The sequence below is a fragment of the Columba livia genome, chromosome 10 (assembly GCF_036013475.1).
Source record: "Columba livia isolate bColLiv1 breed racing homer chromosome 10, bColLiv1.pat.W.v2, whole genome shotgun sequence".
Lineage (NCBI taxonomy): Eukaryota > Metazoa > Chordata > Aves > Columbiformes > Columbidae > Columba > Columba livia.
The window spans coordinates 5096525-5122177 of NC_088611.1; the positions used below are offsets into that span (position 1 = coordinate 5096525).

General features: G+C 57.5%; 3 protein-coding genes across 16 annotated transcripts in view; all 3 read right to left on the reverse strand.

Moving 5' to 3' along the window:
- Positions 1-184: 184 nt before the first annotated feature.
- On the reverse strand, positions 185-2283 carry AMT (aminomethyltransferase). The gene is made up of 8 exons (XM_005508925.3): positions 1983-2283; positions 1828-1908; positions 1579-1710; positions 1335-1413; positions 1066-1211; positions 801-981; positions 526-681; positions 185-420 (listed from the first exon to the last, which is right to left on the reverse strand). Exons 1-8 carry the CDS (start codon positions 2277-2279, stop codon positions 242-244), a joined length of 1251 nt encoding a protein of 416 aa, XP_005508982.2. The 5' UTR covers positions 2280-2283; the 3' UTR covers positions 185-241.
- Positions 2284-2423: 140 nt separating this feature from the next.
- On the reverse strand, positions 2424-6334 carry NICN1 (nicolin 1, tubulin polyglutamylase complex subunit). Its single transcript, XM_065075028.1, has 6 exons — positions 6120-6334; positions 5505-5678; positions 5109-5222; positions 4565-4636; positions 3064-3168; positions 2424-2902 (listed from the first exon to the last, which is right to left on the reverse strand). The coding sequence occupies exons 1-6, from the start codon at positions 6276-6278 to the stop codon at positions 2861-2863; spliced, it is 666 nt and encodes a 221-aa protein (XP_064931100.1). The 5' UTR covers positions 6279-6334; the 3' UTR covers positions 2424-2860.
- Positions 6335-7586: 1252 nt separating this feature from the next.
- Positions 7587-25653, reverse strand: part of DAG1 (dystroglycan 1) — a 49987-nt gene continuing 31920 nt past the window's right edge. For 13 of the 14 annotated variants that reach the window (XM_065075000.1, XM_065074990.1, XM_065074992.1 and 10 more), the window contains 2 exons: positions 22664-23060; positions 7587-10456 (listed from right to left, as the gene is read on the reverse strand). In XM_065075000.1, coding sequence (XP_064931072.1) covers positions 8048-10456; positions 22664-22945 — 2691 coding nt within the window. In that variant the 5' untranslated portion in view covers positions 22946-23060 and the 3' untranslated portion in view covers positions 7587-8047. Of the gene's footprint in view, positions 10457-18913; positions 19014-22663; positions 23061-25653 lie in introns of all 14 variants that reach the window. The other variant, XM_065075004.1, reaches the window with a different exon arrangement.

The following is a 25653-nucleotide window of genomic DNA, read 5'->3' on the forward strand; positions in this document are numbered from 1 at the left end:
GCTGCCTCAGCACCACTTATGCTGCCCCTTTCTTGCAGGGAGGGCTCGACAGTGGAGCCAGTGAAGACGCACCGGGAGTGATAAGTGCCGGGACCCGCTGGGCACTGCCTGCTCCATTAAAGCTCTGTGCCCCACCTGCTGCCCCTTGCTTTGGCGCCTGCCATCACCAGAGAGGAGGCCAAGAGAGGGGGCAGGGACGTTTATTTGGGCTGGGGTACCGTGCTCGCGGTGGGCACTGGCCTCACTTGGCCGTGTAGTACTGCGTGGGCACGAAGGGCATCTTGGTGACGAGGGCCGGGTGCTGCTTCTTCCGCACCTCGACAGTGAGCGCGGTGCCGGCCCGGCTGTGTGCCACCTCCACGTAGCCCATGGCGATGTTCTTGCCCAGGGTGGGCGAGGGGCAGCCGCTGGTCACTGTGCCTGGGGACATGGGGAGGTGAGCGGGGGTTGGCAGCCCCAGCCCCCTCCCCTGCCATGGGCACAGCTCTGAGCCATGTCTGTACCATCCCTGCTGCCCCCACCTACCCACAGGTGTGCCCTCAGGGCCTAGGATAGCCGTGTGGGGACGGATGGGGGGTCCCTCCGATGTCAGCCCCACGCGTTTGCGCTTTGGCTTCTCTTTCACTTGCGCCATGATGACAGCCGCGCCGGGGAAGTCCATGGCCGCGCGCCGGCGCTTCCCTGCGAGGCAGAGATGGACGAGGGTCAGCGATGACCTGGCTCCCTCAAACCCTTTGGGGACATGGGGCTGCTCTGCCCACCCCAAGGAGGAGGTGGGGACAGACAGGGCCCTGACCTACCCAAGGTCCACAGCAGCCCGGCCTCGACAGGCGTGATGGTCTCGTCGATGTCGTTGCCGTAGAGGCAGAGCCCAGCCTCCAGACGCAGGCTGTCTCTGGCTGCCAGCCCCGCTGGCCACACGTCGGGGACACCCAGCAGCCGCTCGGCCAGCTCCACCGCCTGCCCTGCGGGCACCGAGATCTGTGTGGAGACAGGGGCAGGGTCAGGGGACACAGCATTACCCTCAGGATTGCAGCGGGGGTGCTGGTGCAGCTCCTGGGGTACCTCCACGCCATCCTCGCCGGTGTAGCCGCAGCGTGTGACCTGGCAGCCTGGCACGCCAAAGACCGTTGTGGTGATGCTGTTCATGAAGGAGAGCTTGGCCAGGTCATCTGACAGCCCTGCCTGCAGCACCCGTGCCATGGAGGGACCTGTGGAGACAGGTGGCTTTGGGGGATGGCAGTGTCTGGGGAAGGGAGGTGAAACGGGGAGGACACTGACATCCATGGGACAAGGACCTGGAGGAGGGCAGGCCCGTGTGAGGCCCCTGCTACCTTGCAGAGCCAACAGCGCGTTGTCTGACACCTCCAGGTGGACGTCACTGCCGGTGGCCTGCAGCTCTGCCGCTCTGCCCTGCCAGGGTGACAGCGGGCTGTCGGCGTGGGGGCCGGACTGGTGCCAGGCCCCCACGTGGCTGCGGCCACCTCACCCTGCACAGCCACAGACGTCACCGAAGAGTGGGAGGACTCATTCCCACCGTGCGTCCCCACCTCCCGTGGGGCTCAGGCAATGCCGTACCCTCATGATGGCCAAGTCCTTGTCAGCGCAGCCGGCATTGGACACCACGTAGAGGTGATCTTCTGATGTGTTGGTAACAATGAGGTCATCCACGATGCCACCCCTCTCGTTGGTGAGCAGGGTCAGGGTGCCCTGCGGATGTGACCCTTGGGAGCATGGGCAGGTTGCCTGACCCCCCTGCCCACCTGGGGTGCCCCTGGGGACCTCTGGCCCTGCCAGATGCCTGGTTCCCCCCCAGCACCCCCATACCTGTCCTGGCTTCAGCTCAGCGATGTCCCCCACCACCAGGCTCTCCATGAACCTGACGCGGTCCCGGCCGTACACCCGGGTCTGGAAAGGGCCAGGGGGGTGTGAGGCACTGTGGGTGCACCCCCATCCCCAACCCCCGATCCCATCCCAGTTACCTGCGGCATGTGCGAGACGTCGAAGAGGGAGCAGCGGCGGCGGGTGTGCAGGTGGGACTGGAGATGGCCCTGCCCGTAGTGCAGCGGCAGGCTCCAGCCGGCGAACGGCACCATCCGCCCGCCGCGGGCCCGGTGCAGCGCGTCCAGCGGCGTCCGCTTCAGCCCCGCCTCGGTCCCCCCGGCCCCGCTCAGCGGCGCCGAGCCCGGGGCCCGGCGGGGCAGCGCGGCGCGGCAGCCCGCCCGCAGCATCCTCCGTGCCCGGTACGGCCCGGCCTGGCCCCGGGGCCCCTGGGACATGGAGTCCGGCCGGCCCCCGCTCCGCCCCGCACACCGGCACCGCCTCCCCCGCCGCCGGCCCGGGGGGATGCTGGGTGCGGGTCCTGCCCGGCCACGGCCATCCCGCCCCCACCCCCGCCCCAAAAGAGACAGGCAGGCACAGGCTGGACAATGTAGCAGCTTTTAGTGGTGACCGAGGCTTTCCCGCCGCCCCCCCGGCGCCTCCTCGGTCCACCGAGCATGGCGGACGCCAGGCCCAGCAGCCCCTTGTCTGCGGAGCCTCGTCCTGCAGGCAGCGCCAGTGGCCGCTCCAGCGCAGAGGCGGGGTGGGGGCTCCGGGCTCTGCCCCAGCAGCACAGGACACGCCAGGAGCAGAGCCATAGCAGCTGGAGGCACCGGGCTGGAAGAGGGTCACGGGGACTTCGGGGCAGCAGCGCTCCCGCTGCTGCCAGCCAGCGCAGGAGTAGTTGGGACAGGGGCACGGGGAGGGCCTGGAACCCCCCCCGGGCCGCAGGGACAAAGGCTGATGCAGGAGCAGAGGAGCCTGTTCGGTCCTTGGGAGCACAGAGGGACCAAGTTCCTCCAGCCAGTGCCGGTGGAGCTCATGTATAGGAGAGAAGGTTGATATCATAGCAGCCGTCCACCTGGAACAGAGAGAAGCCGTCGATCCCTGCACAGCACCATCGCTTTGCCGGGGCACACCCCCCAAACCCCCATCCCATCTGGTCAGGAGCAGCCCCTCCAGGAGGGCTCCCCCAGCCATGCAGTGAGGCCGGAGCCTCGCGGGTGGGGCGGCAGAACTCACGTCGAAGCGCCCGATGCGGGCAGCTGCCTGGCGAGCCCGGATCACCTCTGTCAGCACCCACATCTGCTGGACCTCGGTCGACACCTTCTCTGGGTCTGGGAGCTCCTGGAAAAAATGGGGCATAGTGCTGTAGAGCAGGGATGGCCCAGATGGGTTGGTCGCCCTGTGCTCAGGCAGCAGTGTGGCTGGATGGCTGTGCTCCCCAGAGAGCTGGGCACTGTCGTGATAATGCCCACACTCACAACCTGCCGGTGGTTTCTCAACACGGGGTGAGCAGGACATCACACTAGGAAAACAGGCAGCTGGGGAAACGGGTGACCCTGAGCCTTGGGGGCCGTGGTGCTGACGCAGCCCGCGTCTGCTGGCAGGTGTCCAGGGTGAGGACAGAAAGCAGACCTCTGGCTAATGATTAAAAACCTAATCGCGCCGTCCAGAGTTTCTCAAAAGCCTCCCTGCGCAGCACACCCTGGGCTTGGCAGAAACCTCCCTGCAGCGGCTGGTTCCCCCGGGGGCCCACAAGCTCAGCAGCAGCTCCCCAGGCTGGGGCAAGCTCCGCACCGAGCTGCTGGTGGGTGCCGTGTGGTGATGCTGGGAACGGCTGAGCCTGGAGCACCTCCCGGCATCTGCCCCAGACCCTCCCTTGCAAAGGGGTACGTGATCCAAGTGGTCAGCGAGGGACTGGGTGTCCTCCCCCACCTGCCAAACAACTGGACAGGGACTAGAACCCCCAGATCTGCCGGGGTGGCAGAAGCTTTGCTACCGCCTCAGTGCGAGATCTGTAGCCCTGAAACCTGGTGCCAGAACTGTCCCGGAGGCACTGACAGTGTGGCACCACTCCCGGCACAGCCTGCTCCTACAGGCACCACTCCCGGCACAGCCTGCTCCTAGAGGCACCACTCCCGGCACTGCCTGCTCCTACAGGCACCACTCCCGGCACAGCCTGCCCCTACAGGCAACGCCAGCGGCTGATCCCGCAGGTTTCTGTGGCCAAGCCAGCTGCGTGCTCTGCCCTGCTCCTGCTGGACTTTGCTCACCAAAGGCTGCTGGCCAGACAGATGTGGCTCGCAAGCTGTGAACATGCACCATGGCTGTGAGCTCCCTCTGCCTGCATGCCGCCCTGGCTGGGCAACGTGCTCCCCAGGATGCATGCTCTGCAAAGCACTGGGGACCAGCCAGGCCACCCTGTCCCCACACATCTGACCTGCCAGCTGAGCAATACTGCGCACCCACCGCTCCCACGGGGATGCTCCTGTGCCCAGACTAGAGGCAGGTAGACTTAAGTGTCACCTCAAATCACACATCACTATGGAGACAGTTTTCTTCTCAACACTGCAAACTACTCCCCGCCCAAGGCAGGGCATTTCAGGGATCCACAGCTGCTCCTGGTCAGAGCTGACGGGGCAGGGATGCGGCCAGCAGCCTCGAAGGGACACTCAGCCGCACAGCTGGCACCCCACACAGGTCCCTCCTTCCCCACAACACCTCGGCGGGGACCACTCACCCCATGCAGGCTGGCTGGCTGCTCCGGAGGGCTCAGCTGGGAGAGCCAGGAGGGGAAATCCTTCTGGGGGCTCTGAAATAGAGGCAGAGGGTCACAGAAGCGGTGTTCCCGAGCCCACCCTTATCCCTCATACCATGGAGCACACTGCAGTTTGGAGGCCATATTTATATTGGTATAGGTAGAAGTACTGCTTTACAATTACTAAAGGAAATTTTGTGTTTAGGGTGGATGTTTGCAAACCACAACTTGTTGCAGGAACATCCAGCTCCATCTCGCTGCTCAGACACACACCCACCTCCAAAATGGGCAGGGCTGGGACTGCTCCAGCCAGCCCCAGTCCCTCACTCTGCACCCAGTGTACAAGGGGACCCCAAGTGCCCCAGTGAAGGACAAGGAGTTGGACCCACAGCCCTGTGTCCTCTGGAGGGTGCCTGAAGCCCCTAGAGCTGCGGGGAGCAATGCCAGGCGCAGGGCTGGGGACAGTGGCGTGTCCTGGAGCTGCTGGCCGTGCCTGGCAGGGAGGGCAGCACCGGCACCCGCTCACCTTCTGTCCGGGGGGAAAAATCTGCAGCTCCTCGATGGTGAAGTGGAGCCAGACTGGGGAGGGCTGCCGCAGGATGAACCGCACTGCTGTCACCTGGTCCATGTCACACAGCATCTGTCGGGACGAGGACGGGGGAAGTTGTCGCTGCCAGGGGGGCCAGGCTGGTGCTACTCTGGGGCAGCTTTTGGGATTTGCTCCCAAAACAACCCAAACCCACCCTAGATGGAAGGAGTGTGAGGGAAATGTCACCCTGTGGTGGCTCTCTGGGCAGAGCAGGGCACAGGCAGGACAGCACGCGGGGAATCAGCATAGGGCCCCGGGGACCGGGAACTATCCTGGGGTGCAGGCAAAGAGGGGGATCTGCCGAGGCGTGGGTGATGTCCCGGCAGTGCCGACCTGGTGGCGGTGGAGGGAGAAGTAGTCCTGGGAGCCCTCCTCGGTGTGTGGACAGGGCATGAGGCGGTGGTCCCGCAGGCAGGTCACCCAGCGGCGGGGGCCGCCGGGGCCGGGCCGCTGCACCCGCACGCTCAGGAACGCCGTGTAGAAGTTCCTGAAGACGATCTCCTGCACCTGCGGGACGGCGGCATCAGCCCCGCACCGGCACCGGCACCGCTCCCGTACAGGAACCGGCATCTTCACCCGCACCCCGGGGCCCGCATCATCACCCGCCCCTCCCGCACCGGCACCATCGCCCACCCCTCCCGAACAGGGACCGGCACGGGCACCACCATCCCCACCCCGGAGCCGGCAGCAACACCCAGTCCTCCCGCACCGGCATCCCGCCCAACGCCGGTACAGGTGCTACCCCCGGCAATACCCCGACACCGCCATCCCCCGCCCCTACCGCTACCGGCACACACCCCGGCATCCCCTCCCAACCAGGGTCGCTGCCGCCCCCACCGTACCCCTCCCGGACGGGCACCACCCCGGCATCCCCCGCCGGACCACCTCCCCGTATCCCCCCCGCCCACACCGGTACTGGCATCCCCGCACGGGCCGGGCCGCACTCACGTCGGCGGCGGCACCGCGGGGGAAGCGGATGTCGATGACGGCGACGCCGGGCCGCGCCGGCTCGGTCCCCCCGCCCAGCTGGAGCGGGACGGCGGGGCGGGGGGCGCAGGGCAGCGGGGAACGGCCCGGTCCCGCCGGCGGCCCCGCCGCTCCCGACATGGCGGCGCAGCGCGGCCGCCCCTCCTGGGCGGGGCCGGGACGGGTGCGGCGACGCCGCGCGCCGCGCCGACCGGAAACGTGAAGCCCGGGTCCCGCCGGCAGGGGGCGCCGCGCTCCCGCCGCCCCGCCCGAGGGTGTCCGGGGCCGGTCCCGCGGCGGCGGCAGAGGCAGCGCGGGGGCAAAGCACACGGTTTATTGACCCGACACACGGTCCGTTACACAACGCGGCAACCGCCCCCGCGACACCGACAGCACAGCGGGCCGAGAGGAGCGAGCGCCCCCCGGTCCCACCCGCCCCCCCGCCTCCCTCCCGGCCGGCACAGAGGGGCCCGGGAGAGCCCCCGGAGACACCCCGCAAGCGGAGGGGGAGCCCCCGCCCGCCCGGTGCTGGGGGCGGGCACTGCGGGGTGCGCCGGGACCCCCCGCCGCACCGGGTGATCGCTGCTCCCGAACGTGCCCCCGGGGAAACACAATAAACCCAACGGTAACGTGAGTGAGCGGAGGAGAGAAAAACAACGTCTAGAAAGTGAAGGAACGGGCGGGCGGGGGGCGGCCTGGGCAGGGCGGGGAGTCCCGGGAGCCGGTACCGGGCGCTTCGCTCGTACAAACTGCTGGCAGCGGCACACCGGGTTTTCAGTCTTTTTTTTTTTAATAAAACAATTTGAGGCTGTATCAAAAATTTAGTAAAAAATTAGATTTGAGAGTTCACTGATTTTTTTTTTTTTTTTTACTATTATCTATTCCTGTAGCTTTTTATTTATTTGTTTTTTTCTTTTCCCCCCCAAACTTTTAAACTTTTCCAACAGCATCGGGTGCGGAGCAGCAGGAGCAGCCGTGCGGGCAGAGCCAGGGCCAGGGCCAGGGCCAGCACGGCTGCTCGGGCACCGCTCCCACCCAGGACGGGGCAGAGAAAACAACCCCGTCGCTAACACCCCCCATGGGGAGGGGGTGTTGCCCAAAAAAGCGCACTCCGACCCCGGCGCTCGTCAGGAAGCCGTCACGGCACAGGGCTCGGCCCCCCAAGCTGAGCCACCCCCAGCCAGCCCGACCCAACCGATGGTTATTTTGTGATGTGTGAGAAAAACAGGATTTCTTTGATTAAAAAAAATATAGTAAAAGAATCAACCCCAGAACCAAGCAACCGATCCCCCAAGGAGGAGGGTGGCTGTCCCCGAGGGGCTCCCCCTAACCAGCCCGCATCGCCCCTGGAGCTCGCCTGCAGCACAGCACTGCCCGCCCCCTCCCCAAAACTACACACCCCCGTTTAGGTAAACAGCAGATTAAATGTAAAAACTTAAAAACATCGACTTCAGAAAGTCCCTTGAATTTAATTATTTTTAGGCTACCTTTCATGTTACGTCCTGTAGCTAGACACACGTGAATAGAAAAAACAGTACAGTTAGTGTTAAAGGCAAACAGCGGAGACCCAGAGTGCTACCCCAGTGCTGCCTGCGCCTCCCGACCCCCGACCCAAACCCCCGTCCCCCTCCCCGCCCGCCGCCTCCGCCCCGGCCAGAAGCCCCGGCCACCGGGAAGGCGTGTTTGAGCCGAGATTTTTTTTTTTTCTATGAATAAAATAAAACCAAAGCTTGTTAGGCAAAAATAAAACGAGTGTCCCCGCGAGTCCCGCGAGTGCTCCGGTGCGGCGGGCACAGCCAGGGAGGGCCGGCTGGGGTTTAGGGTTCCCGGCTGGCGAGGGGGCTGCCGGCCCACAGACAGCACCGGTGTGGAGCTGGAGGCCCCTTCTCCCCCCGAGAGCCTCCCGGTCGTTACGGGGGGACGTAGGGCGGTGGGGACCTGTACGGGGTCATGTTCTTCGGGCGGGAGCCTTTCCCCTCCATGGGTGCGGTGAAGGGGGGGGGAGGCTGGTAGGGCGGCGCGTTGGGGTCCTCGTCCCGCAGCGGCGTGTACTCCCCGATGGTGTCCTGGTTGAGCGGCGTGGTCTCCGGCATGCTCTGGTTGGGGTACTCTGGGGGGGGCAGCGGGGCTTTCTCCTCCTGGAGGATGAGGGGCATGCTGGAGGACGGCGGGGGCTTGGAGTCGTCCAGCTCATCGGCGAAGATGATAGGGACACCTTTCTTTATGAAGGTGGCCTGGTCTTCGATGGTCAGCTTCCCTTTCCTCTTCTTGCGGTAGCAGATCATGGCGATAATGCCGGCCACGAGGAGGATGGCGGCCACCACCACGGCAGGGATGACCGTGTGCAGGTACACGTCATCCTCGCTGCTCTTCTCAGGGTCTTTGCCCGCTGCCACCGTCGGTGTCGCCTCCGAGATCACTCTTCCATCCTTCGTCACGGGGATGAACTGGATGTGCCTGCAGCTGCCTGAGCCGACCACCGACACGTTCAGGGGCTTGAACTCGGGCTGCAGGACGTTGGAGAAAGCCGGGCTCGGCCCGCCAGAGTCATCTGCAATTTTTTTGCTCAAAGTCCGGATCTGCTCCCGGGGGCAGGGCTCCAGCGGCAGCGTGTTGTTTGTCCACTCCACCACGATGGAGCCTTTGGCGATGTCCTGCACCGTGATGGTGCTGCTGTTCCTGTCGCCAAAGGCCAGAGCCAGCTTCTTCACCAGCATGATCTTCTTATTGATGTCGTTCACCACCGCATTGTGGTCCCCTTCCAGCCTGGCCTTGAACTTCACCGGAGACTTGTCCCCATGGGGGCGTTTGTGGACGTGGATTTCGAAAGCATCCACGGCGAAGAGCCCGCCCTTGTCGGTGGCGTACATGAAGTACTCATGCTTCCCGACGTGGCTGCGGTCTGGCATGCCGTACATCAGCTGGCTGGTGCTGTTGAACTGCACCCATGAATTCTCCTCCAGCATCTGCTGCTCCTTCAGCTTCAAGGTCAGCTGCAGCTTGTCAGTGGTGGTATCTTCCTTGTCGTAGAAAGTATCTGATGGGATTTTAACCTCGAAGTAGGTGCCCTCCCACGCATCAACCCTGTCGATGTGGTTTGTCAGCTTGGGCGGCTCATTTGGCTCCCAGGGCCGGGGGACCCCGCTGGCTGTGGTGCGCACGCGGGTCGGCGGGGAGGCTGTTGTCAGCTTGGAGATGGGGGATCTGGTGGTGCTGGGAGGCTTCGTGGGACGGGGCGTTTTGGGTCTTCGAGTAGGTCTTCGTGTCGTCGCTGTGGAGGAATCCGTCGTGGATGGAGTGGCTGGCTTCAGAGTGGAAACTCTGGGTTTCTTGGTGGTGGTTGTGGGCGGTGTCATCACCGCTGTGGGCTCAATGTACCCAGGCATCGTGGGGCGAATCGGCACCGAGGCCGTGCCGGTGCCTTCTGTGACCCTGGTTGGCTGGATCGGCCCCAGAGTGGGGGTCTGGACGATGGGGCCTCTCGTTCTGATGGTGACCGTGGGCTTCCTGGGCAGTGGTATGGGCTCCCGGACGGGGGGTGCTGTTGTCTCCGTGGGAGGCGCGATGGCGGGCGATGTCGGGGTGGGGACGATCCTGGCCGGTGGTTCTTGCGCGGCAGTGGTGGGCGGCCCGATGGCAGTGAGAGGCGTGGGGGTGGCGTTGATCTGCCGCCGCATCCTCTTTGGGAGGTGAGGTTTCTTGTTAGCAATGTGCCAGCCAACAACAGGGTAGCCGAGGCGAGCAGACATGGTTCCTTCCTTAGCTGGAGCCTCCACCTTGCTGATGTTGGGGACACTGTTTTGGCTCAGAGAACATCCCAGTTTCCAGGAGAGTAAGGCCCCATTTTCCACCACCTTCTTCGCATTTCCCGGTCCAGCCATGAAGGCTGACATGTCAAAAAGTCTGTTATTTACAACAGGAACCAACTTCATGTTATGAAGTTCCACCTCTGAGAAGCTTCTCATTCTGTTTAAGAGTTCAATCCTCTGCTTTGGTGTCATTTTTGTTAAGTCAGCATCCAAAATGACGGTCAGGATAGTGACCGGCTCTTCCGAGCCACACACGAATGGCGCCGCGTCACCCGTGTCTTGGACGGCCACTCGCACCGACTGAGGCTCGTTGTGGTCTTCTTGGTGGACCTCAACAGAGAAGACGTTTGCGGTCTGCGGCACGTAGCTCCCGTTGGGGAAGGGCTGCAGCGTGGTCACCGAGATGTAGTGGACGCCCTTGTCCGTGTCAAGGGGCAGCCCTTCCAGGGAGCTGCTCTCCGCGTTCCAGTGTAACCAAGAAGGCAAGGAGTCCTTCCCAGCTTCAGAGATCTACCAAAGGAGAGAGAAGATGCTTTTAGAAGTACTGCATTAGGACAGGTTCTAGCAGCAGTAATACTTAATTTAAAGGATTAAAGAAAAAAACTAGACGTGCCCATGTCTCCTCTGCACGGTGGCAAGGATGAGCTCTGCAGGGTGTGCTGGTCCCAGTGGGCTAAAGGAGCCATGGGAGGTCAGCAAGTCCTGCCAAGGTCCCTCGCCTGCAGCCACCAGCTCTCTAGCACTTCCTGTGCAACCACTAATCACAAGTGGTCTATTTTCTCCGAGGGCAGAAGGGGAGTCCAAGTCACGGGGGCAGCTACGAAGCTGAGGGTGAAGTTCAGTGATCCAACAACTGCCCTCCTCCTGCTCCCTCTTCCTCCTCGCCCACCCCTGCCGTCTCGCTGCCCTCCTCACCCGATCCCACCCTGCAAGCCCACTGTTCCAGCAGCTCCACAGAACGTACATTCGCTGTTAACTTTCAGCCTTGTCCCGCTGCCCCAGCAGCCACGCTGAGCTGGAGGGGCCTGAAGCCGGCAAACCGGAGCCGAGGCCCCCACCTGGCTGCAGCACAGCCGCTCTCACCACACAGCAGCAAATCCCGAGCGCTGCACCACTGCCTAAAACACAGCATCCTCCTGCATGGCCGGAGGAACAGCAAGGGAGGGGAGCAAACCCGACATCTGTCACCCCAGGGCTGCGATGGGCAGCGCGAGCAGGCAGGGATGTGGCAAGGGGCTGGGGCGCTGCCGGACACCAGACGGGACAGCGTGCCAGCCTGGCTTTATGCTCAGAGTTAGCTCAAAATGACAGATTTCACTTCACATAACAACTTGCTTCTGCAGACTGGAAACAACAGGTGGCTTTGGCTCCTCAGGACTCCAACGCACTATTTACTGCCTCAACAGCAATGCTTCTTTTTCACACAGCTTATGGTACAGCTTGGCCAAGTGCAGTCTGAGAGCTCAAGCTTTCCCTTTAAACCGTGCAGCCCAGCCGCGGGGGAAGCCTACACAGCGATGGCATTTCCACAGGGTGCAGGGGAGCAGCAGCAACCCCACCAGCTGCCTTTGCTTCCCAGTTTATCTATTTGTGCTTTCTGAGCCCACCCTCCTCTTCCCACCTTGGATCCCTTCCCCACGTTCCCATGAACTGATGTCTGTCCGTCTGCACTACAACCGCTTGCTGATCACGGGTTGAAGGGGTGACGCTGCCAGCTCGGTGGGCTGTGACATTTCCCAGGGCTTTACATACCCTGGGACAAGTAACTTGAGCTTCGCCACCTCCCTGGGCTTGGAGGCGTTTTGGAAAGTGCCTCCCCGGGAATTCACCACCAGCGCTCCCAGCACAGGGCCTGGCAGCACCGCAGCTGCAGGCAGCGGGGTCTCGTGTGCTGCCGGCCCTGGCTTCCCAGGGCTCGCCACGAGGTATCTCCTCCCACCCAAAGAAAATAGAACTTTTTGGGGCCCACAGAGACACAGCCTGGTCAAGGCTCCGGGCTCACTGCAGAGCTGTGCGCCAGCTCTCCTCCTGAAAGGGTGCTTGGGTTACTCTGCAATTCTGTAAAGCTCATACATGTTTCATAATTTATCCAAACTCAAAGCTGGGTGAGGAGCTTCGCAAGGCAATGTGCCGATGCAGAGCTGGGGCTGGACTCGCCCGGTCCGGCCGTGCTGGGGAGAGCCCCTGGCATGCACAGAGCCGTGGCCAGAGCTGCACCACTGTGCAGGTGGCGAATTCGGGGCCCTCTCCCGCTCCCTGCCGCAGGTGGATCCATGCAGCACACCAAAGGGCAGGGGGCTCACAGACCCCTCGCCGCGGGTCTCAGCACACTGAAGGGTCTGGATGCGCAGCTCTGCAAGGATAATGTAGCACCTGAAAGTCTTCCGGCGAGAGCAGCAGGAGAAAGGTTTTGTGCAAGAGCTGCAGAGGGCTTTGGCCATGACCGCAGGGGCAACACCCTCATTCCTGCGCTCTGCATGGGATCAGCCCCGTGTCCCGCCAGCCTGGACAAGCTGGAGAGCACATCATGAGACACGTCGGGTACAGTTTGTAGAGCAGAGTTTAAAGCTGTTAGCACAGCTTCTAGTTAACTCCTGAGCAGCAATATCCGACAGCAGGAAATCATGGTTCCTGCTTACACCACCTGGAGAAAGCCGCCCCACGGGCCCCACACCCCCACGTATGCCACCTGAACCGAGGCAACGAGACATGGACACCCCTCCCCTCGGCCTGGCTGTTTACCCAGGGAGTTTTGCACGCACTCGCTCCCCCCACAGCAAGAACAGGAGCTGCCTTTACCCCAGCCCTTCACCTGAGACGGGCACAGGAGCCAAACCTCCCTCCTGCGGGAACAAAGGACCAAATTGTCCATCCTTGGCACCTCTGCTGCCAGGGAGAACAAAGGCAGGGGCTGCTCCTGCCCGGCCAGAACAAGGGTCGGCCTGCATTTGTATTCCTTTAAAAAAAGTGGAATTTTGTTGCACTCACTAAAACCAGAGATGCCAGGACAGCACCCAGTGCGATCCAGCATCTACATCAGGAGCTGGATGGTGCTGCTCTTTGTCCCCATGTGCCAAAATCGGCCCCCAGGGAGGAGGAACGGCAGGGCTGGGTGCACGTTACGGACAGAACCAGGAGCTGGGACAAAGCCGCAGCATGATTGAGGCTTACACAATCAAGAATAATAAAAACTTAATATTGAGTGGTTAAATGCGTGATCCCTCCTCCCTGGGCACAGCGCTACCTTTAATCTCATGTCACTAGGAGGTTCTCTATTCAATCGTGTGTGCTCCTATGCTCGATCGCCAGACTCACGCAGGAAAGGTGGCCAACCCCATGTGCAAACAGGACAGTGAGGGAGGCACAGGCCAGTCTGAATACTTCTTCTTGGAAACCCATTTTAAAGCTAAAATTTACATCTGAGCTCGCACTCTTACGGGCCCATGCTAGAAAATGAAACTGCTGCTAGAAAGATTCACATTGAAAACCAGGCTGGGCAATCACCTGCTGGGACAACTTGTTCTAACAGGGATGCCAGGGCTGCAAAACAGTTATGAAGCCACTTAAACTTGATTTAAAAAGAGCTGAGCTAGTTCAGCTGTATTCAACCTGTAAGGAGATGAGAACTGTTTCTAAGGGTTCTGCAAGAGGTGATTAATAAAATCAAATTTCTGTGAATTGTGCCTATGAAACCCATGAAGACGCCTGTGCCTCCCCTGGGACATCTTTGGGAGGGCAGCAAGTCCCAGGCGTTGGATGCCACGGCTCCGCTTCGAGCACAGCTGCTGCCCTGGCACCGAAACCCATCCGTGCTTGCGTGATCAAGGAAGAGCCCAGCAAGATTAGATAATCAAAGCAGTTATCAGACCGAATAAAAATCCTTGATCCTAAATGAACACGGAGCAGCGGAGCCCTCGCTGTGGGCCCGTCCTGGTCACGGTGGCTGCTGTGTTTGTGTGGTGTGAAGCGGGGAGCCCTGGACTCTGTTCTTGCAATGTTTCCTTCAAATATTGCTTCAAAGGTATGTGGTAAGGCTACACATAGTTAATCATTTGGGATCTCTAGTTTTCATGTTAAAAGTTTCCCAGTTTTCTATGTAGGCAATAAATATCAGCCTTAAGCCCTGTCATTTCCCTCTCTGGTTTCAAAATAACTCTTCCGTTGCTCAAGAAAAAGAAGGCCGCCTTTGTTTTCCCATTATTTGCGATAATTGTAAGTGAACGCTTATCGGGTAAAGATTACACAAGCCCGGCAGTGTACTGAACACCATTAAAAAATTAGCCATGTTTGAGATTTTAAATACATACAGTGGTCTGGCTGGTTTTGAAGACCTTGATCACAAAGTCCTTTCGGATATACATGGCCTGTTATTTTTAGGCCAGCCAAGAGCAGTCAGCTCATGAAAGAAGATAGCTTGGTTTGACTTCTTTTTTTTGAACTTAGATCTAAAAGCCCTTTAGCCAACAAGACAAAGATAAGCAAAGGAGCAGCCAGCAAAACTGCTGCCTCCGAGGGAATTCAGGCAAAAACCGCATTCCTGCCTACCAGAGCGCCCGCTAATCCTCCAAGAATTTAGTCCTCCTCCTCCTCCCCATGAACCCTCCAAAAAGGAGGTGGTGAGGAGCCAGGTACTGTATGATCCTGCTACAGGTCCCCCTTTAGCACAACAATGAAGGACTCGGCTCCTTCCTCTGCCCCTCCAAATCAGCCCTAAAATAAAAAAATCACTGCTTTTGGGTTCTGCCAGGTCTCCCACCGCCCCCTTCCCCTCCTGCATCCAGCTGTTGTGAGACATCGACCCCGTGCCAAGGATTTTATTTGGAGTATAATTACTGATGACAACTCATGGTGCGACAGACTCCCCTTCTGGGTTGCACCTTCAGCGTTACCCTAACACACACGGCCAATAATGAAAAGTACCCCGGCTGAGCCCTCCCAGCATCTGAACAGCCGGCAGCTGAACCGCGCTCCAGCACGCTGACCTAACTGCTGTTAAACCAAGTCTGCAGCCTCAGGCTCCTGCGAGCAATTAACCAGCGGGCAGGGGAGAGAAAATGGAAACCAAGAGACAATTCAAATGCAAATACAGCTGCAGAGAAAGAGTCAAACCTAAGCTGTTTGTCTAAACCCAGCTCCATCTTAACCCCCTGCTAATGCAGCAGCACTGGGCAGTTTTGGCAGCAGAAGCAACAGATGGTGAAACCAGAGATGGTGGCAGGCAGATTTTGGGCTGACTTGTCTCACATGTGATGGCAGAGACACGGTTCCACACGTGCCACAGTGCTGCTGGAACCACAGGCACTGCAATGGTTCATGGTGCTGGTACAGCCCATCTGGGGCCAAGAGAAGCGATGAGAACGTGGGGCCCGAGTCAGAGGATGAAGCCCTCGTTTTGGGAAGCAGGCTCTGCGCTCCTCTTCTTCACCAACACGAAGATAGAGCCAGTGCCTGAAGTGCAGCCAAAGCATCTGGGTACTGCTGCTCCGTGCAGGTCCTGCAGGAGATGCGACTGCATCAGGCTGGGGAACACGACAGCTCAGGGCAGGAGGTGACAAACCTCAGATCACAACGGCCACGAGTCTTTGGCCCCAAGGAGCAGCCCTGACAGGGACGCTCACCTGTGTGCAACCACATAACACAAGGAGCCTCCAATCCAACCTCCCCACTCCTTGCCTCAAATACAGCAGAATTACAAGCTAGGGAGGACATCAGATGGGTCTTGCCTAGAAACACAAAGCTCAGAAAACATTTATAGGAGAACGGACATTTATAAGGAGAACGGACACCTCTCGGAGTCTCCACTTGCTGGGCACAGCCTTGGTGCCACCACATAGCGCTGTGCCACAGGAAAGCTCAGTCTGCAGAAAGGAAAGTTGCATTTCCCTGGCACAGCAAGCGGGATGAATCGCAGCACACGCGCTTCCCCACGGAGGAGACTGTGATACCTGCCAGAGCTGTGGGGTATCCTCAGCCCACACTGCTCTCCTGCACGCCTCGCACCAAAGTGCACGAACTCATGGACAAAAACAAGCTGCTCCAGGACATTTCATGCAGACGCATCTGCCCCTGAAAGTCTAAAAACAGCCCATAGGCTTGACTGGTTCTCAGAAGTACGTCAGCCTTGGTGACCTGAGTCTTCACAGCCAGCAGGAGCTCATCACCTCTGTTCACAGACCAAACGCTATAAGGGAACAGCCGGTAATTGGTGCTTCCTCTGTGCACAGGGCAAGATGGTCAAACTAACCCCACATTCCAGCTGGTGCCAGTGAAAGCCCTGCAGAGCTCTTCCTGAACGCCCCTGTGCACCGAAGCTGTCGCCTTAGAAAAAAATCAAACGTTTCAGCTCCGAAAGCTGAGCTCAGGGAGAGCAAGGATGCAGAGGCTGGATCACAGGTCCTGGCCCTCGACTTCCAGTTCGAACTTCAGTCCCTGAAGGGCCAGGTGCCAAAGCTACTTGAAGTAGCTGCTCTACTTCTACATGCTCATGAAAACCTGAACAAGAAGTTTATGTGTTTGCCGCTAATCTGCATTTTCCAGCCGTTAAACAGGCAAGCACACAAAGCATCCCCTCTCCTCCGCAGAGCGCAGGGCTGTGCTGTGCGGCCACAGTCTCTCTGAAGGGTGATGCTTTGTCTCACCAACTTCTCCACCATCAGCAAAATGGTTTCGGAACAGCGCAGGCTGAGCGGCTACGCCCAGCTCATGCCGTCCTCGCATACTCCTACCATGACGGCTTCTCTCCCAGATGTGCCTCTGTGTTTGCTATAAGGGCACCATTCAGCGTCCCACTCTGCCTGGGCAAGGGAACACAACAGCTGTTTCACGGGGAGGTCACTACAAAACATTGAGTGTCCCAAGAAATCCTCCTTTCATCGGCCCATGCAAGCAGCTTGGAAGGATTTGTTTAGCCTTATTGTTGGAGCGGGAAGGAGCAGCCGCCCGCGCCAGGGCCGGGGTCAGCACGGGCTGCCCACACCCCGCTTTCCCCCTTGTTCGGGGGGCAGGAAAAGCCTCAAACGGCTTTAAAAAAAAAAGTTCAGCCAGGCTGTTCTTTCAGCACGACTTTTTATAAGTGAAAGGCCAAAGGGAAGCAAAAATACCGCACAGCAGGGATGCCAAGTGCTGGGGGTTTAGCGCTGCCGCCGCGCAGCTCACCAGCCCTGGCAATTTATTCCTGCCATCAGCAGCTTGCGGGAAAGCCGGCACCGGGGAGCGCGGTGAGGGAAGGCAAGCCGGGTCCTGCCAGCTCAGGTCGGCTCTGTCGAAGGATTCTCCCCACCGTCGCATTCTTCAGTCTCCCCGCATGCTCAGGGCAAGGACCCCTAAGAGCAGGACAAAACAAGGAACTTCCCAGCCCAGCTGAAAAGCTAAGTTTATAATAAGACTGAGTCACATTTTCCACTCCTCCAAATTCAGAGCTTGTTACTAAGCGTGCACTGAAAATGCCAAATTCCCCGACACGGTCTTGCTGCAGGAAAAAGATAAGCAGCCCCCTGAACCCCCCAGCAGAAATCTTATCAACCCATCTTATCAATGAGATTGCAGCATGGCAGCTGAGCAAAGCCCTGCCCAAGAAGTCCTTTGCCTGGACCTGTTCCAGGCACTGGCATTTATCCCAGCGCGCTCCCCTCCAAACAGCTGCTGTTGCTACACCTTCTGGGTAGGCAAAGTGCAAGAAAACTTGCGACCCCAGGGACGAGGTGAAGCTCAAACGCTTCAACACAAAGAGCCTTTTAAGATACCCAGAGTGATGACACGGCTCTTCAGGAGTGCTCTTTGCTTGTCTTCCTCCTTTGAGGAATGCCACTTGAAAATTCACGTTCAGTTCAAACTCTCTGGAATAAGGATCATTGCAAGAGAAGAAAATAAACGAATCAGTATTTCACAGTTTTGTTGCCTGAAACGGAGCATCCTGGCACTGCAGGCTGGTTGCCAACAGCCAGCCCTTCGCTTTGGGTCGGAGCAGGGCTGAGGTGTGTGGGACAGTCCCGGCAGCACGTACGAGATGTCAGGACTCCTGCAACCCAACCCTGCAGATCCTGTTTAGAAAACAAGGTCCCTGGAGTCTGAACAGAATAAAGCTGTTCAGTAAAAGCCACTTAAACAGAACAACCACTGGAAAAATCAGGCTCCTGCTTGGAAAGCAGGACTCCTTTTTGCCCAGATTAACATCCAGTGCTTGATAACCCCACAAACCCACTGCACAGCTGCACCACGTACATCAGCCTTCTGAGTTAATTCAGGTGTGCTAATCACTTGCCACCAGCTCTGTTTGCATACAGCTTCTTGGGGCCCTCACTACATGTTTTATCTGTCTTCCCAACAAAGCATCGCTGAGATGGTGCGCTACAAAATGAAACAAAAGAACAGCCAAGAATACTAAGACTTAGCTGTGCTCACCTGAGACCTTCTCAGCATCGGTGAATGAACCTGAGCAGATCTGCTCCGTGGGATCCATCCCACGTCCAACACGCCCAGGTCTGCAGCTTTAGGCGCCTTCAAGGAACACACATCAAATCACCTGCTTGTGCGGGGATGTGCCTCGGGAAGCAGTGCACACCGCAGATTTCTCTCCTTCCAGCATATCTTACAGACCCACCTTTAAACAAAAGCCATGAAATGGCATGTCTTTGTATACAGCAGACATGTACATCTAGGATATCGGATTGTGCGACAGCTCAAATGCCAGATACTTTCTACAGCAGTTTCTGCACCAAGTGCAACCCACGTCCTGCGTGCAGGATGGAGGTGATGACCAAGCCAATGTCTTCTGTTGTGGGCCAAGGCCAGTGTCGGCTTTCCCGGTCTGTGCCAGGGTGTCCTCGCAGGTGGGATGGGTGGAGAGCAGCCACCATCCCCAGTGCAGACAGAGTGACACCAGTGTCACTGTTCTCACCTCCATTACTTGTGTTATCACCCAGACAGCAACGGGAGGCTTATGTTTTTGTATAAGAAAAATGGGACAACCTTGGAGATGGGACTGGCAGATCTCGTGGAGACCAAGATCGGCAGCGCAAAATCAACGATCCTGTGCCTTGCCTCGTGTCTTCTTCTGGGACCCCAACGACTGGAAGCAGAAAAAACCACAGACCTGGATATTTCAGCTGATGGCAAGATGTTCGAGCCAAAGCAAGGCAGACATGGAAAAGCAAACAATTGTAGGATACATTAAAAAAAAAAGGTTATTTATAGATGAGAAAAGGAAGTTCTGATGCCTTTATGAGAGGCTCTGGTAAAATTTCATCTGGAATATATGTGCTCACGCAAACATAAGAAAAATAAACTCAAGCTGGAAGAGGTGCAGAAGACAGCTGCAGAGATGGGGAGAGGAAAAGAAAGCTTATTTTATGAAAAAGACTAAAGAGGCTCCTTGCTTAACCAAATAAAAATCAAGACAGGGGAATATGCCTGTCAGTTATAAATACATAAAGGAAGTAAATATTATGAAGGTAGAATTGATTTAAGCTAAAGGGCAGCACATATAAATATTTCTACCCATCTCTAAATTTAGGCTAGAAGCTGCATTTTTAATCAGAGCAGCCAGATTCTGGAGTAGCTTCCAATGGAAGTGGCAGGAACGGGAAATCCAACCTGGTCTTTGGTCCCTGCGTGACCTGTTCTCCAACAACAGGACACAGCTGAGAGGTGACGGGTCAGACTCGGCACAGCCTCGGGTGGAAATGGGGTAGGAGACGGTCAGGCAGTGACGACTGACCACGGGGACCAGCCCCAGCACCTCCGTTATGCATGGCAATAGGGGTGTACGATACGGGGGGAGATCAAATGTTTTAACTCAACCCTTGTAAAAATGGCAAGGTTTTGGTGTCAAACGCAGCTGTAGCAGGGTGTTAACCCTTTTTTGGGAAGGCACAGCAAAGAGCGTTCATGTCCAAAACACCTTCAGACACCAGGAGAGCAATCTTGCAGCGGTGAGGAGGATTAGAGGACAGCGTCTGGGCTAACTTGCCCCCAAATACAACAGCTGAAATACCTGCAAGCTGCAGCCGCCCTTCAGATGACACATTAATGCCTGACCCAGCTTATCACATCTGCTCAGCAAGCCAAGGCACAGGCAACAGGGGTTTCTAGTTGCCAGCCATGAGTTACAATGGCCACAAAGCCCTGCTGACAGCTGGCTCTGAGCAATGTGAAAACCAGACTCTGAAATTAAGACATGAGGTAGTTTTTTTTACTCATTTTCTGTGTGTCCACCTTGGCATCTTGACTTGCTCCCTGAGTGCGTTAGAATAAACTTGCTTTTGTACTTAACCATAAAAACCTCACCTGTTCTCGAGCAGCTTGGGGGTGGCATGGAAACGCCGGCGATGGCTCCCAGGAGCCCGTACCTGTGCCCAGAGCGCCGTGTCTGCACAGATGTGCCCACGGCACTCCCCCGCCACGCTGCAGATGCCTGGCATTGTTTCCAGCCCACAAACCAAGTTTGCAGAGAAAAGTATTTTGTCTATGGCCGGCTGGAATCTGCTAACAAGTAGGGAGGGGATCTGAGAAGCAGCTTCAAGGCGATTCCCCCGCCACCAAACAAACTGAGCCCAGAAATAATGGGTGAGAATTATCTAGAAATGAAGCCATCACACCTTCTTCAGGTTCCAGATGGGAAGCTCCTGGGAACTTGGGGGCATCAACTATCAGCTTTTTTTAAACTGAATTAAATAATAGCCAATTTCTTAGAAATCTAAGGGGTCTGTGTATAGGCAACCCCGACTCATTGTAAACCCTGAGCCAGTGCTTCACCTCAGAGGGCACAGTCCTTACTCTTTCTTATTACAATTTAAGTACAGCAGTTAGCCAGACCCAGAAGTGTCACGCTTTTACTGCTCTGGCTGAGAAGTGCAAGGCAGCCTGGGAAAAAGACAAGAGTGACTTGCCCTGAAACTTTCCAGCACAACAAAAATGCACCCCAGCACCCAACACTGCCCACGCAGCTCTCATGAGCCAGGAATCCAGTCCCCACAGCAAAGGTCAGCCGTGCTCCGCAGCCAGCACGTTCTCCTCAAACGAGCCCTCCCAGAGACGCTGGCTAAGTCAGCCTGCTGTACTTTTAAAAATCAATTTCAAGGTGAACAGATGCAACGTGCATCTGGGCAAACCCACCGTCAAGCGTGAAAATCGCTCCCAGCATTCGCTGAACTACACATGACCAGCAACTGTTGGGTCCTGCTCCATGCAAAGCTCTTCAGGGACCTGCTGGTGTTCCCAAACATGCCTCATGTCCAGAGCCGCAGAGGTATTGCTCAAAGCTATCAGATGGGGTTAAAATAATCTATCAGGATTTTCCTGCAGCTATCACAGGTGGCTTTTGTGCCCAGAAAAGGAGACAGAGGAAGCTGTGGTGTTATACAAACGCTGAAAATCATTCTTGCCATTAGACGACACCAGAACAAGCCACTCCGATGCAAAATCCCAAACCAAAGATATCATTTCCATCACAACAGACCTTGGGCTCGCTGCACCCGCCTGGAGTGCTCCAGCCCAGCACTACACGGGTGCCCGTGCTCAGGAAAGCTGCTGTGGTTAAAGCAGGGCAGGCACCGCCGCCTCCCCCCGAACCAGCCTCCTGGCCCGCAGGGACAATTAAATGTCACAGCCTTTACTCCAAAACCAGCCCGGCCCTTTCTCCGACTGCTCCAGCCAGGGGCTCACCCACCACCTTCCTCCTCCCCATCTGACCATCTGTCGGTAACAGATGCATTCTTCAGATTTTCTGCCTACCACGGGCACGTCACGGTCCCGGCACCCGCGCTGAAGCCAGCGGGATCACATATTTGGATCGAGGTAACTGCGTGACAGTACGCAGAGCTAAAACAATCCTGCCTGGGTTGAGAAGCTGAGATGTCAGACTTTCTCCCGACTTGCTCTCCATCTCCCTCTCCCTCTGATCTTCTGAGACACAATAGAAGGTTGTCTTTTATATAATGTTTTCTAAAAATGGATTTTTAAAACTATTTTGCAATTTTGTTCTTTGAAAAAAAATCCCAAGATTGGAAGGTAATTCTGTTTAAGAACAGAATTTTCTGAACTCCACACGATCCAGGCAAGCAGATACTGAGAAGATAACTTCTCAGCACCCTCCCAGGAAAGGACTAAAGACGAGCACGTGTGTTTTCAGCAGCGTGCCCACCCTCCTCTGGGCTATTCTGACACTTTCTTGCCCTCAGGATGAGCTCCAAAAGTCAGATTTCAGGTGTCTGCAGCGCCAGCAGCATGTGTTTAAGTCGGATAAAGAGAAAGGCTCCCATCTTTCCCAAGAGGACTCGGGGACGAGGTCAGAAGAGACTGTGTCAAAGGCAGCCCAGAGCCCCGCTGGCAGAACAAGGTCTGTTTGTCCAGCAATGTTTTGTTACCACAGCGAAGCAAACTCCCCGCGCGTCAGAGCAGCAGGCGCAGGAAATCTGTGGCTCCCCAGGGCCCAAGGCAACATCTTCTTACGATTGTGCCCATCACTGCAGGGGCAGAGTATTTCACAGTTTAAATACAGCCAACAAACCCGATCGGTCACCCCTGAGAAGTCTCCTCTCTTCATTATTACGCAAGGAAAGAACTTTGCAGTGAAGTGAGGCTTTTTTTTTTTTTAAACCATTCTCCCATAGTTCTACAAAACCCTAAGTCTGCTCGTGACCCAGCCTATGAGTGGGGTGACCAGCTCAACTCCTGGGAGAATAGAACCGAAAATGAACCTCAGGGAACGGCACTTCTCACCTGGACAATCTCTCCATTGGAAGCAATTAAATCCGTGGGGATGGAGACTCTGAAGAAGCGTCCCACCACGGCAGAGCTGTCCGGTATGCCCACCACGGCCGGCACGGCCTCCCGGAGGTCCGAGAGCACAGAGTGCATGGAGGCCTCCAGCTGGTGTTCCCAGTCCCGAACCACGTCTGCCGGCTCACTGGGCCAGTGGCAGTGAGCAGAGGCCGCCAGCAGCAGCACGGGGAGCCAAGTCCTCCCCAGGAACGGGGGCTGCATGGGGCACCCAACAGTCATTCTGCCCGGCGGCGACGGTGCTCCGGCCAGAATGGGGCGGCGGGGAATCTGCAGCAGCGCGGGCAGGGGATCCGCTGGTCCTTCACAGCAGCCTCATCCTAGGAGTCCTGTGAACCTGGGGAAACAACGGGAACCAAGTCAGGGCATTATCACAATATCCAAGCCAGGTGCTAGCACACACACACCTTGCAATGGACAGAGGGCGCCCTGCCACGCTACCCTCTTAGTTTTGTTTTTTCTTTATTTTTATTTAACTGCAGGAGTTATCACTACCATTAAAGAGACCAAAAGCTTCTCAGCTCCTTTTCTGACATGCAGCTTCTCTGGGGAAACAAGATCCTCCTGCTTTTGCGTGCACACTGCCACGTTCTTGCTGCTCGGAAGCCACAGCATCCCGAGATAGGCACAAGGAGGTAGACGGCACCTGGGCAGGTACAACTGAAGCTGAGAGAGCAGAGCGGTGACAGGGGACCTTTCCAGGTAAGCTGAAGCCAGGCTGCGGCATCAGTGGTTCTAAATGCCAGTTACCCTATCTGAAAACCCCAAGAAACCTCTTGGTACTCCATCAACAACTTGATGCACAACAGACACTTCTACTCTTCTGACCCATGAGCCAAGCTCCTCCTCAGTTCCAGCTTTTGGCATTAGCCAGTATGTTTAGACTTCATTTTGGGGCCAGCAATATGCCCCCCAAACTCAGACTGCAGTAAGCTACACACACTGTGTCTGTCACCACTAAGGCCGTCCAGCTCACCCAGCCTCATGCTCTGCCAAGAAACACCTCCAGCTCTCTCTCGCTTTGCTGTTTTCTTCCTTCATTTGCTTCCTCCCCATCCTCACCCTCCCTCTGGTCCCCTGGGTCACAGCTCTCCTTTCCCTCCTCTCTTCCTACAGTGCGTTATTTCCTTCACTGCTCCTCCCTTGGCTGTGTGGAGTCTCGGATCTGTGTGCGCCCCCACGTTCCTCTGCCCGGCCTGTCTGCAGGAGAGCCAGGGGGTTCACCGAGGCGGCCCCGGGGAAGCCACGCTCACCATTTGGGGCCCTGGGGAAGCCACGCTGCCCACTCCAGCATCTCAGCGTGCAGCCAGCACAGCTCTCTGTCACTGATCTGAGGCAATAAGCGGGGCAGCAGGTCATGCAGGACGGGAGGACGGACACTCCTGTGTCTTGAAACAACTCGCCTTTGTCCAGGCTGAGAGAGGAGCGGCTCCAAATTCCCAAAGCAAACCCAGCCCAACTCCTCACCACTAGCTCCCAGTCCTCTGAGCACACTCTGATTTATTTTATCCCATTCCAGCTGTGTTGTATCACACTGTCCCAAGAGACCCCGGAGCCAGAGCGGGTGAGAAGGGAAATCCCACCGCGTCCTGCCCTTGCAGAGCTCCCGGGGCAGCACGAGGAGCTGTCCTGCGGCCAGGTAAGAGTATGTTGCTCACCATGGGCTTGCAGAAGCAGGCAGAGGGCTTGTTCGTGCTGGCAACCAAGCCAAGGTTACCACAGCAGGCTCTAGGAATGACAGAAGATAAGATTTGGTTGCTCACCCCAAAACCTGCACTCTAGAGAAGCTGAGGCAGCACACAAGCACTAGCACACCCTCACCCCTTGATGGGCCTTTTCACAACAAACCGCCCATGCAGAGGGGCTGGTATCTCCCATGCCAACGTAACGGACCCAGCGAGCAGTCGCAGCTATCAAAGAGGGCTTAGGTAGTGGAAATTATGAGCTGAATGCAATAATAACGGGCTACAGCAGACATCTGATCTGACCGCTGCCAATCACAGAAACCCTGTCTCAAGTAGAAGGCAAGAGACAGCAGAGGCAGAATAACGCTGCTGGAAACCACAAGAGACGGGAAGATGGTTGGTGAGAGACACCAGTGCCAGAAGAAAGCCCATTCCCCTGCTGCTGTCATTGTTCCAACTGCCTGAACTGACTGGGACAGCAAAACACCACATAAAACAACAGCGAAGCCAAGGCCAGGCTCTTCCCAAAGGCAACCAAACACATGGTGGTCTTCACCCAGAGCGAGATGCCTGAGCTGCTTCTCCAGACACATCTGCAAGAGGTCCTGAGGAGGCCACTGATCATCACAGCAGGAAAATGAGGGACTCTCATCCCTGCAGTGCCTTAAATTAGCAGAAAAAGGAACCGCCTCCAGCCTCCATGGTGCGCGGGGTATGGACAGTGCTGTGATGATGCCTTGTCCCGTGAGCAATGTCTCCTGAAGCCTACTCGTTGGGAAGTCCTGCTGCATGTGGGACCAGAACACAACCCGCACAGCAAGAACAGGCAGGAGCAGGGACCCGCTGGGAGCAGAGGGGGAAAGCAGCAGTGGCAGCAGCAGGACCCGGCAGCCCCGTGGCTGCTGCAGGGCCCAGATGCCATCAGCACAGAAATGTGGCCTCACTGAGCCGGGGAGAAACACCCCAGACAACCAGACAGACAGACACGCTGGTACAGCCACACGGAGCTCTGAAGATGCCTGGAGGGGTTTGGCACCACATCTTCAGGCCAGTCCCGGCCCTGTCACGGCTGCAGTGGAGCTCCTGCACAGCGCGGCCCCGTGTTGCTCAGCCAAATGACAGGATCCAGCCTGGGGCGGTTTTTGTTGGATGGAGAGGAGTATTTGGGCAGAAAGGAGCTGGTTTTGATATCTGTGGCGAGCAGGAGAGGAAGATGAAGTCATTGCCCATTTCAGAAACAATTAT

Excerpts from the sequence above, each read along its gene's own strand:
- AMT (XM_005508925.3), bottom strand. The coding sequence starts at position 2,279 with ATGTCCCAGGGGCCCCGGGGCCAGGCCGGGCCGTACCGGGCACGGAGG. Across the intron at positions 1,414-1,578 it reads AGGACTTGGCCATCATGAGG|GGCAGAGCGGCAGAGCTGCA; the intron begins GTACGGCATTGC and ends TCACCCTGGCAG. Across the intron at positions 421-525 it reads CCCTGAGGGCACACCTGTGG|GCACAGTGACCAGCGGCTGC; the intron begins GTAGGTGGGGGC and ends CCATGTCCCCAG.
- NICN1 (XM_065075028.1), bottom strand. The coding sequence starts at position 6,278 with ATGTCGGGAGCGGCGGGGCCGCCGGCGGGACCGGGCCGTTCCCCGCTG. Across the intron at positions 4,637-5,108 it reads TTTTTCCCCCCGGACAGAAG|AGCCCCCAGAAGGATTTCCC; the intron begins GTGAGCGGGTGC and ends CCTCTATTTCAG. Across the intron at positions 2,903-3,063 it reads CCCGCATCGGGCGCTTCGAC|GTGGACGGCTGCTATGATAT; the intron begins GTGAGTTCTGCC and ends TCTCTGTTCCAG.